The 12,693-nt window shown below is 41.8% G+C and overlaps 1 protein-coding gene across 2 annotated transcripts in view; it reads right to left on the reverse strand.

Moving 5' to 3' along the window:
- The window catches only part of ESRP1 (epithelial splicing regulatory protein 1), a 66,194-nt gene that overhangs the window by 6,598 nt on the left and 46,903 nt on the right, over window positions 1-12,693 (reverse strand). Inside the window, exons 12-13 of one of the 2 annotated variants that reach the window (XM_085846482.1) lie at window positions 9,771-9,957; window positions 4,809-5,016 (exon numbers count right to left, since the gene is read on the reverse strand). In XM_085846482.1, coding sequence (XP_085702608.1) covers window positions 4,809-5,016; window positions 9,771-9,957 — 395 coding nt within the window. Of the gene's footprint in view, window positions 1-4,808; window positions 5,017-9,758; window positions 9,958-12,693 lie in introns of both variants that reach the window. The other variant, XM_085846481.1, reaches the window with a different exon arrangement.

Below are 12,693 nucleotides of genomic sequence, written 5' to 3' on the forward strand. Positions count from 1 at the left end.
GTGCATTTGTGACAACTAAAAATACTCCAGAAAACACTTTAAAATTGATACGTTTTATAAAAGAAAATGTAAATGCACACAGTTTTTGCCCAAATTATATGGTCTTCAGCTTTCATCATTCCACCTCTCAACCCTTCCAATAAGATTTCTGTTTTTGCAAAATTATTTTTGACCCCGTGTTGAATAAAGTGTGGTAATGCTGTTATGTCCTTCAATCCCTCCCATCCCCGACCATCTTCCCGTTCTTTCAGCCCCTACTTGTGCTTGAGCTTACAGCCAGCATTCTTCCCCTTGCCCTTTATTCCTCCACGTGTCCTGTTATGTCCCTCTTCCGGAACGCTGGTGCATTTCCTCTCTTCCCACCATGTTGTATCTGTTGTGTTTCATGTTCTCACTATGCCTCAACTTTGGATGGAAAGTATGCATTCGCACACGGTGAGGTGGAACATCTTGTATAATGACTGATCATCATGACGTTTCATTATTTGGTCCTTCCAGCCTTACCGTTATCCATCGTTATACAGTACTTCGACTGTTACACCTTATGTATGTCCGCCCTCAAGCATCTTGCTAAGTTGCTCTTCCTTTTGCCTGCAGTCCTTCTCCTTGCTCCCTTTTTTTTCTATTCCCTCTTCTATTTTTCTCCCCTCCCCCCTTTTCCCGTTATTTCCTGTATAATTAACCATGCCTTTCCCAAGACATCTTGTACACATACTGTGGGTCAGGCATCACTTCTCACCAACTTCTCTTGAAAGGAAATGTGTAATCATGCATTTTTGTTCTACTGGGACTGTAGGGTGAAATTTGTTGCTTGTTGACCAGGGCATAGGCAATGCAATGGGACAGCAGCCACCATAGCCACCACCACCACCACCACCACCACAATCCCCAACCCAACACCCTTTTCCCCCTTGATCAGAAATTACATTTTCTTGCCCATGTGCCTCGCCCAGATCAGGATTCCCAGTTCAGGTCAGCAGCACTGCCTCACATGGACCCTCAAACCCTGCACTGCACCGCATCCAGGAGACGCAAAGACATGGCGGTGGGGGGGGGGGGGGGGTGGAGGTGAGGCAGGCCATGGGTAAGCTGTCATGTTGCTTGGGGAGTTGTGCAGTTGTGCAGTTGGTAGCCATAAGCCAGGGCACTTGCACCATCACACAGATTGCAAGCAGCCCACCCCTGAACCTCAAATTCACATTAAATTCATGTTAAATTTGGGGGTTTTTTTGTATATTTTTTCTGACATTGTCAGTTTTTATCTATATATATATATATATATATATATATATATATATATATATATATATATATATATATATGTGACTCGTCACATAATTGCCAATGCCTGACGATTCCAGTAAAATTCGCTGGCTCAGTGGGCCGTTGCAGGTTTAGAGTGTACTGACAAAATATAAAGTTTTTCTTTTTCTTTTTAAAGATCAGTTTGTATCTGTTCAATGGGTGTACATGATCTAAAACACATTGTACAGAGGAATAGGATATGTCCTAAGTAGGCCACAAATGAGCACATCACACCAGTAGCTACGAGCCTCAAGCACCACATCAAACGAGGAAATATCAGCGCTCACACGGAGAAGAGCGTTCGATCTAAAATCTAGCTCATCCCTTCATGTAAAGGATGTGATGTGGAAGAATGTGATGAGATTCCCACCATGAGCTCTCATGAATGTCGTTGGCTGCAGTTGCAAAGTGTGTATCTCGCTGCAGAGGATGCTGAAGTTGATCGGAGGACTCAGGTATGCCTCACAGCGTGTACATTTGAAGGAGACAAATTGTCAGCATCCCCATCATCTTTGGATCGTGTTCATTAGTGTGGTCATCATTTGCAGGTAAAATGTGAAGTTGAAACTCGAAAGCTGTCACCCCTTAAATTTTGTTGCAATGTTCAAAGAAAGAGTCAAATTTCATCCATTTTGGACCATATTTAGAGGTTTGCTTAAATGATTGAAGTTGCAGTACTGGTGGACAGGTATGGTTAGTCACTTTTGCATTGACGTCTACAGTCATTTCCTTTTTGTAGTTGGGGTAGTGGCTTCTATGGTTCTGCACAACTTGGAGGAATCGTTTGTTCTTTCTTTGTTATGAAAGCATTATACTCTTCAACAAAAGGACGCACACCTTTCGGCATTGCCGTTTACCACCTCCAAGTGTTCAATTGTCTGTACTGCCTTCCTGTAATCCACTCTGAGCTCCCATGGCCATGACCCAATTAACCAGCTGGAATTTGGAGGCACCTGAATAAGTCCGTTGTGTTCTTTGTGACAAAATCTTCAATTATCATGTCATCATCCTTCCTGATATTCAGCTGAATGCACTTTTGAGGTTTATCCATGACTTCCTTTACCATTGCCCATTTTGACTCTGTGGCTACAGCTGAATCAAAGAATGCCAAGCCAATGAGATCCCCATCAAGATACCATAGATATCCAGCAAATTTAGAACAGGCAGATTTTGAAAGGGCAGAATTCACCTTCTCATACTTAACGAGATGTTGCAGGAAGTCGAGCTCATTACGCAGAGCAGAAATGCCATGAGCAGCAGTGAACCATGGCCAAAAGTAGACTTGAACAACAAAGATGTTCTTTCCCTGTAAGGTCATCAAGGAGCTTGGTATCCCGGTGAACTACAAGTGAGACTTGGATGGAACTGTTGCTTTTTTAGGCAAGTTCTTCACGGAAGTGATGCCAAGCTCTGAATCGAGGAGCAGTTGATGGTTAGCTCCTGCACATCATGATGAAGGCTCTGAGCTATGATAGCGAGGACAAATAAGCCTGTACACCCAATCGGCAACGTCTCGCGACGTTGCCGAGTAAAGCGACGCAGAGCTCACACTTGCTTTTGGCACTTATTGACGTGAATAATGAAAATGTTTTCATTCAAATAAGTTTTTTTTTTTGATGCTGCTCTGCCTGGATCCTTGGTGTTTCATTTGGCACCATTTTCAACGTTCTGCAACCAGTGATTTGGTAGGAAATGAGAGACAGACAGACATTGGATCGCATTAGATAGATTCCACTGAGAGTGGAGTGGGGAGATGGTTGCAGGCAGATGGACATCACTGAGCCATTTTTGGTTATTTTATGGGGTTTGAAGACTGTGGGATCCGTTTTATTTTATGGGGATCCGTACCTTCCTAATTCCAGCTTTTGCTGTCACTACCTTTCCCTCGGGAGACTGTTCCGTGTAGCAACTACTCCGAGTGAAAGACCCTTGCCTGACTACCATTCAAACTTTCCTCTTTACTTTCAGGCTATGGCCCCCAATCCTATAAGTTGTCACGGTATATTTTGCTTTAAAAAAAAAAAAAAAAAACATCATCTGCACTTATTTTGTCTATACCCTTCATTATCTTAAACGTCGATCATTCAAATCACCTCCTTTCTGATATTAAAAAAAAGAGTCTCCTTCAGCTGCTCCTCATAGCTTAGTCGAGGCAGCTCAGGAATCAATGTCGTCTTGATATGCTGTACCCTCTCTACGGCAGCGACAGTACCTCCCTTCCTCAGATGTGGTGACCAAAACTATACACCGTCATCGATGAGGCCTAACTACATTCCTGTTGTGTTGACACCACCTCTTTTGATTTGTAAGTTATTGCCCTGCAAGTACATGGCATTGATTCATAGCCAAATAGAGAACACACTGACAATCGCTTGTTGGTGCCGTTGAGGTTTTATATTTTTCCAAGATAAATGTACACCGACCTGTAGATAAATAAATGTATCTGCATTATATGTTCTTCTTCAAAATCCCTTTAAATGTGGGGGGGGGAGGCCGACTGGTACAGAGCTGTTGCTCTGCTCCGTCCACAACGCTCCTCCACCGCCCTCCATCATGTACTATCTCTCTCCACTCTCATTCCAAAATTCCACCTCCATGACATCCCTCTTCACAAGTCCTCCCATCTCCGCTGTGATCTGCCAATTCAAAAAAAAAATAAAAAATAATTTCCTCCCACCTTGCTGCTTGTTCAACACATTTGCTTTCTTCGGAAGTCAATGTTCCTCAATCCACACCAGGTTCCCTGCCCACTTCAGGCAGCGTGCTTCACCAATGTTCCGGACAAGCTTGCCTGCAAACTGTTCTCCCTCAGTTCTTCAGTCATCCTCCTGTCCACCCTCTTCACTCCTGCAATCCTCCCATTCTCAACCTTTCTTTTCCTGTCCTCGAGACGGCATCAATAAACTAATGTTAGGAAGGAGTAAATAAAGCCCCATTCAGATATTGAGCTCCCACCTACCTCGACCGACCCATGTACTTTTCTTATTCCAGTCCACACTGGTGAGGGAACAATTAAATAATCAAATGTTGTCATAAAGGACTTGATTAGGACTAATTATATGACCAAATGGATGTCACAATTAGCAATTTTGTTGATATAATACAGTACTTAGATCTCTATTCACAACCCTGGTGTTGGCTTAATGGTTCGAGCAGTGGGCTTTGGATCCTAGGGTCCCGAGTTCAAATCCTGCTCAGCTGTTGAATTTATACCAGGTGGGGTTAACTGGGCCTGTCGTCCTTCCGAGGTCGGCAAAATGAGTGCCAGCTTGCTGGTATACTGTGTCGGAGTGGCGACCCGACCAGGATTGTGTCCAATAGCCAAGGAGACCGCTTAGGCAGCACCAACGCTCTGCACAGAGTATGGTCCCAATCTCCTCTTCTCACAACCCCCGGTCTACATCGACTAAACGATCCTCATAAAGTAAAACAGGGATCACGCAGACACTTTGCATCGTTTTTACCCATAATGTAAATGTTTCATGGTTAATTACCCAACTCACTTGGGGTAATAAGTTGTGTAGTTCATGTACAACTGGGCTGAGGTAGCTGGCTGAAAATAGGTGGCGTGGTTTGAAGCAGCTGTTGGTGGTAGTGGTTGCGGGTGCGGTCCCCGTGGTCCAATAAGCATATGAGGTGAGTACATGGCAGCATCAACTGGGAACATGGCCATTGGTGCCGGAGCAGCATTGTAGGTTGGTGGTGACAGACCTGCCAAGCCATATATTATTGGATTTAACAACAAATGTTGGGCTACACCTCCCGACAAAGCTATACTATAAACTGGAAGAAATTACCGACCAGCACGACAAAGACTTTTCCATACAATAACTCGGCTCATAATGGGCAGTCAACAAATGACAATTAACCAACTCCAAGTATATTAGGAAAAGCATCAAATATACTTCTTCGTGAAGAAGAAGAAGAAGAAGAAGAAGAATTAATTAAGAATGATCAATGTTACCCCCGATACCCTGCAATTTGTCCCAGGCACCCATCACCAAGGGCCAAAAGCTTGAAAATAGAAAGAGCAGGTGAGCCCATGCTGAAGGCCACGCAATACCCACGCTCGAGAGTAACCAGGTAATGCCCACACCCCCAAAGAAATTCAAGCACACTGCTGCAACTCTTGGCATAATGATTGGTGCGATTCGTCTTTTCTTGGCTTCATATTCACTAATTATGAAGATAAAATGTAGCGTGGAGGGTCATGATGCTCCGTACTGCTCGATGGACGTTTGGAAGGAACAAAACGAGAAACGGTGTGCTTTGGAAGAATATAATCCATCATGTCAAATGCAAATTAAAGAAAACAAACACAAAGGCTCATCATTCTAAATTTTGACTTACAGCGGTCTTCTTGAGGCCGTGTGTGCCAGATTGTCATAAATCCTTCAAAAGAAAGGCAACATCGGCATGCACCAAGCTAAAACACAAATTGTCATTTCCTTTAAAAGATAAATTTACCAAATAGGCATCCTATCCATACAAAGATGCAATTACCGAGGTGGCAGGATTAGCTGTTTTACCTCGTGTTGCTTAGAACGACGACACAAGTTATATGTACACGGAAAACCCCGCCGATTCCAACACTTGAGTACGAGCTGTTGGGTGACTTCTTTTTATTACGTCGATATCCATACCGCTCCGTTTACGTAACAAAGGAGACATTTGGCTGCAGTGACCGTGCTGGTTGCTTGCCAAATTTGGACGCATAAAAGCGTTCGTTACGACCCCCAATAACTTGTTCGTTCTCCCATGATGAGCCACAACACTGCAAAACTTGAAATCAATTCCGTGATCTCGGTATTGCCTGTTCATGCCCAATTCACGCACTCGCGCTCCTGTAAATCCTTCCGTGTTTCAATAACCCGAACAACTTTGTAACCGAATATCGTGTGCAAAGTTTTTTTTTTTAGCACAATGATAGAAGAAGCGTTCGCAAAGTTCCACATACGAGACACGATAGTCCAAGAAAAAGCAAGGTTTTCATTTCGAGTTCGAAATATACAAGTACATGCAATTCGACGTAAAATACTCGGCTCCGAGGTTCAAATCTCGGCCGAGCTACAAACTGGCGTCCTGGTGTCTCGCAGGCAGAAACTGGGTGTCCCGTCCACCAGCATTAGTTGGTGGACGTTATAGGTCCTTCATAAGGAGTAGGCGAGCTATCTCTGGCACTATGGCCAAATTTCCACCTTGAAAAAAAAACTCGACACCGTGAAACAAAAGGGACCGTTCACAAATCACTCCTGTGAGTACTTTGAGTGGAAGATCTGTTCAACATCTCGAGAGATGCAAAAAACTTTTTTGATCTCATTGTCTATTGGATCGTTACTGTTTGAAGTAGTGGAGAAAATGCAAACGTTAAACTCTGACAAAATATCATTCTAATAATGAGAACCATCAGGGGCTACTCAGTTCTGTCGGGGGTTGGAGGGGGCACTACTGCCTGGCTGGGTGAGATTTTCCCGGCGGTGGTTTCGGGACATGTTGGACATTGAAAGGCTGTGGATTTATGGCCTCGTGGTGGTTACCTTTTACTTATGGGCCAGCAGCAGCACTGCCTGAACCCACATCCCAATATATACCGTAGAGCAGCCATTGGTGGCCTCAAAACTGATATCAAGGCCAACGGGTGGTAGCTGAAAACCTTACCCAGATTCTGAAGTACCTACACCCAAAATGTGGAGCCTCTCGGTTCTACGGTTCAGCTGTGAAAGAACAACACACAAACACACGAACAAACACAAAAATATTTATAAGATTGCCACCAGTTAATTCTTCTAATATTAAATTTGGGTTGTGCCATATTATCCCATCGACGATGGTGGTACGAGACATGTTGAGCAAATTCAGCAACTGAACTGCCTGTGTTGAGACACAGTTGATTCAGCCATGTACTTGCTGTTATCAACATAGCTCTGAAGTTTATGAATCAGTCTAGTCATGTTCAGTTAAATGTGAAATTTGCTTGCAAAAGGGGACATGTGGTAACGTTCATGCGAGAAGAATGGCCCCCCTCACGTGAACGAGGGGGACACGCCCAGAAGAGGGCCTCGTGTGCCCAACGGAACGGAGCCGCGTACTCGGTATTAAAAGGTTGTTCAACAAAGCTCTCCTATTTCAGCCCATTAATAAGACAACGAACTGGTCTTCTTTGCTTACATCGATGTAAAATATCCCATAATATTATCATTATTATTCTACCTTATTCAAAAAGGAGGCGGCAAATGAGTGTAAGCACCATAATCAAATTACCTACATAGCTGAGAGAACTCAGCAAATTGGCACAAGTGGGTGGTAATTCCCAAGGAAAGTCGTGATGCCAATTTACAACACGAGTTCCTTTACAAGGAACTTCAAATATTGGAGGAGGCAAATAGACCCATCACGCCCGCACAGTGGTCGCTTGTCCGTGCTCTATCCTTCGATTTTTTTTTTTTAATGCTGAGCGTTAAGGAAGCAGCATGTACCATTTTTAAAGTCTTTGGTATGACTTGGATGGGAGTTCAAACTGCCGGCCTCCCAGAGTCAGGGCGGATGCTCTAACCATAACAGAAAGTCTGATGCTGAAAAATTCTCATCAATAAATGCAACCTCCACTTCCAGGAGGATTCTCACACACTCAAAGCATGTCATATGTACGTACTAATTAAAATTAAAAAAAAAAATTTAAAACAATCTTTTTGAAACTCCACTTTGACAAGTTTTGGGGTGCATAACAAATGTACAATATGATAATAGTCGAAGCATTCTCTTTGGATATAATGGGTGACCATGTCGGTGAATCGGTTGGATTGAGTTTGCTTTTCCTTTTGTTAACATCTGGCACACGTGGGCCTGCATAGTCCTTGATGCAAACCACTGCAGCACAACATACGAATGAGCCTTTGTATTTATGATATCTTTGTGAAAATTTGAAATCTTTTCACCGTTTTGCATTCTTCATATTTGTCAAAATGAGACGCGCTCGTTTTTGCCTTCAGGAACAACATTTGTCAAATGAGACACCAACATCCCACGGTGTACTTATAAACTGCCAACAAATCAAAACCATTGAGGTTCATCGACTCGGAAGGTCATCCCAAAATATGTCAACCCACTTGCCACGTTTAAAGGAAAAGGCCCAGGTGTTTGTCTCATTCATTACCAATTTGTTGAGAGATACAAGTTTGGCGCTCAATTTGTTTTGTGAACTAAAATTTTAGATTGCAGAACTTAAGGATGTGGCCATGACGTAAAACTTCAGCAAAGACAGAATCCAAACTCTTGTTAAGTTAATTGCGATGTCAAATAATAATTGATATGAAATCCAAACTCTTGTTAACAATAAGTTTTTGCAGTTGTTCCCAACACGTCTCGCTGTTCGATGATGCGCATCCTTTCTGAAAAATAAATGTCCATGACAGAGCAGATGATGCCAGGGCAATATCACCTTATTCATGAGCTCTTGCTTCAAGATCAGCGAAACACAATCCAAGTACTTGGATCGAGTTGGGAATACACAAAACTGTGCACCGCATTATCCTTTGAGGAAATCGAAGGTAACGGTAAAAACGGGTGCCACAAGTCTTCATGGAGGATCAGAGGCGACTACCTTTCTATCATCATCATCATCATCGTTGGTGATTAAATTGGTGACATAACTATGAACCAGAAGTAGTATTCTTCAACAGAGTGGAAAGGGATGACTTGTCATGTCAAAACATAAAAATAAAAGAAACAAAAGCATCAACAAGGAAGCTTCAAGGTGCCTCGCATGATCTTTTTCTTTTCGTTTTTTTAATTTTCACGACATCATTGGGATTTTGTTAAGCCGTGTCGTTCCACAGGGTGACTGTTGATGGAGACTACTACCACATGGTTTTGCATGATCATCCGAGATCCGTAATGCACAAAATGCGTCCGGTTCTTCAAAACGATGCCTTCCTCCTCAATGACAACATTACTCCACACGCAGAAATTCAATGGCCTTGACCCGTTGAACTCCTGGGAGTGAAGTGTTTCGCCTCCATCCACCATATTCACAGGATTTACTTCCATGGGACATTCGCTTGTAACCCAAAAGTCAAGACAAGACGAGATGAAAACATTTTACATTTAAAAGTTTCTCAGTGATATGTCGGTTATGTACGTAGGTGGGTGACAAAATATTCGGGATGGCCCTCATAGTCATGGAATTTTGCCCAATTGCAAGTAGAGCTTCAAAGTTTATATTCTGCCGTAAACAGCGAAAAGCTGAATATAAAAGTTCATGTTACAACAGGATAATGTTAAAGTGGCTGTGATGAAGGGGGGTGCGGAGGGACTGTTCCGAATCAAAGTGGCAGCAGCAAAAAAAAAAAATAAAAAAAAAAAAATCAAAGCAACCAGGATAGATTAGGCAGCACCTACCCACATGGATGAGCAGACAGCAGAGAAGAAAACCCAGCGTCAGAGCCAACACTTACGTGGTAACTTACATGGTGGTGGAGACAATCCGTTACGGTTCAGGGACCCTCCCATAAGCACAAGGTTCATCTCATCGACAGAGCATTGAAACACTTCGACATAGCGATCTTTCATGCACTTTTTGTGGCATAGCTGGGAAGTGAGGAATGCACGGTCCGGAGATTTCAGCTGGATGAAAGAGTCTCCAGAGGGACGACCCTGTAAAGCATAATTGGTGAGCGCAGATGCAACGTTCCAACAAAGAAAGCAAAAGGAGCAAAATCTCAGTTCAACATGCTCGACAAAGGGTTCTGACATCACGATGCCAGAGACTCGTGTTTGTAAAATCTGCGAGATCTATAAATCGCTCTCCTTGATTTTGACTGCGAGAGTGATCACTCCCATCAATATCGCTCTTCTTTAAAAAAAAAAAAAAAAATTGTGAGAGTGATTGCATTTGCTCAAGTAAATAGAGAATTTCAGAAAAAAACAAGTACTGCACATTATATTTTGTTATTATCATAATGTCAAAAAAAATAAAAATAAAAGAGAAAACACTTGGAACACATTGTCAATTTCATGCAAATTGTCCCTGTTATAAATATTTAGCATACCTCCAACGAGAAAATATTCATAATGTTAAGTCATCCAACACCAGCCTGGGATCAACAGAAAAACACAATCAATGCAATGTCCTCATTCTCAGAGCTGCCAACGAGAGCCTCCAAAAACACTTCTGTGTCAGCATTATTGGACATCATCCTCCATATCTTACATGTCTGAATCGTTCCCATTGTAGACACTTCCACCCCAAGAACAACTGTCATCACTGCCGATGCCAACAACACCGCCACTGCTGCTGCTGCTTGATTTTGTCACCCACCAAGTCAGATTTTGCACCATTTTACTGATGCTTCAAGGCTGCCTGATGGGTAGTCAGTGACGTCCAGTTTGACCATCCACCGTAGCTTCATGTAGTTGTCATGGACAACTTCCATCACTTCTTCCCTGTTTTTCTATCCAGACTAAACTGTTGACTTTAACAAGAAGAAGATCCTCCATGGTGCCATGCTTGAGATTTAGTCTCCTGTCTGACAATATGTGAGTGAGCTGGCTAAATCCTCCACAATGATATTGCTGACGCCTGTACACATTACATTAGTATCTCAAAACTCATGTTTGCGGTACTTGAAGATATTTTTGCACATAGACTTGGCTTTCACTTTGCTCAAGTGGTGGTTCACCGTGTACGTCAGGTCTTTCCACTCCCTTTTCAGTTTGGACTCAAAGTCACAGTGGCTAAATGTAACTTCAAAGCGGGAGGCCAGAAATTGGATGATACATCACCCCAATTAGTTGGGACAAGCCACTTCATATACTTGTAAACCTCTTTATCAAAGCAGCTGAATCTCTCTTTCAAACACTGTTGAAGTGATGGTAAAACATCTGATTTCAGAGCTTTAACTTTGGTTGTTGCTCAAGTTACATTCATCATTCCTTTGTAGTTTACTCATGTGTACTCCTGATTCTGGTTCTTCCTCCTCTTTATTTATTTATTTCTTTATTTCCAAGCGCACGATCAACAATGACGCCGAAACAAAAATTGACGAGCGTGATGGCATGCGAGATTGATTGCGCTCCTTAGACACGAGTCTCTGCTTTGCTGAAAATGACAACGGCACTCAGTAGAGCACATATCTCTGCCAAGCTGAACAGTTTATGTTTTGTATCCTCACCAATAAGACAGATGTGCATCTGGACATGAACCAAAATCTCAGCAGCTAGTTCTCGTCATCAACCCAACTCATCCAACAAGTTTTGTCATAACCTGTCCAGAACTTTGAGATATATATATATATATATATATATATATATATATATATATATATATATATATATATATATATATATATATATATATATATATATATATATATATATATATATATATATATATATTGGGGGGTTGCCCTGTTTCTCAATGGTGAAGAATCACTTTAAAATTCCAGGATCCAGATATTCACCAAAATATAATCAGTTTGTCCCGTGCAGCAAGTTTCATTCAAATCCATACATAACTTTTTGAGATATCCCGCTCACAGACAGACACAGACAAACAGGGGGTGAAAATATAACTACCGTCCACCTTTGGTGGCAGAGGTAATGATGTTGTTGATGAAATTATGGCTTGTTTTCACACATTCACATGAACAACAATCCTGGACAACGTCGTTTGTTGTTCTGCAGTACCAAAAAAAAAAAAAAAATAATAATAATAATAATAATAATAATCCACACGACAAAAAATTAACTTTCGCTTAAAGTTGAAGGGCACCATGGATACGAGTGTGTCACAAGTGCAAAACATTTGCTGCCAAAGAGAAATAAGCAAAGGTGTAAACAAAAGTAAAAGCAGAAAAGTAAAGAAATCAGATGAGAATTAAAAAAAAGAAAAAGACGTCGTGCAGAGCACGATACTTGCAAAATCCACCCCTCTCCAAAGGTTGCCATGGATACACCAAATTGTCCATTTCATGAAGATTAAAATTGACAATCTTCATCAAAGCTCGGGTCAATCGGATGGAAATCGATTCTTTTTAAGATTGAAATTGATGATTTCAGAAGTTTGAATTTGAGTTGACATTTTGACCTCAAAAATAGTTGCTTTCCTAATTCAGTGATGCACTCTGCAATTGGTGCTTAATTTTTAAGTCAACCGGATGACGACTGATGATTTTTCAGATAAAAATTTATTTTTAAAAGTTTGACCTTGAGTTGGCCTTTGACCTTTTCATCTCAAAAATAGTTGGTTTCCCCAATTGAGTGACGGAATATGCAAATATTGTTCAAATTTCAAGTCAATCGGATGAAAAAATGACGATTTTAGAAATTTGACCTCAACATGATCTTTGATCTTTGACCTCAAAAAAAAATCAATCGGCTTCTCAGTTGAGA

This window comes from Eptatretus burgeri, chromosome 11, assembly GCF_056783735.1.
Source record: "Eptatretus burgeri isolate ZD-2024b chromosome 11, Ebu_testis_v1, whole genome shotgun sequence".
NCBI classification, from domain to species: Eukaryota; Metazoa; Chordata; class Myxini; order Myxiniformes; family Myxinidae; genus Eptatretus; species Eptatretus burgeri.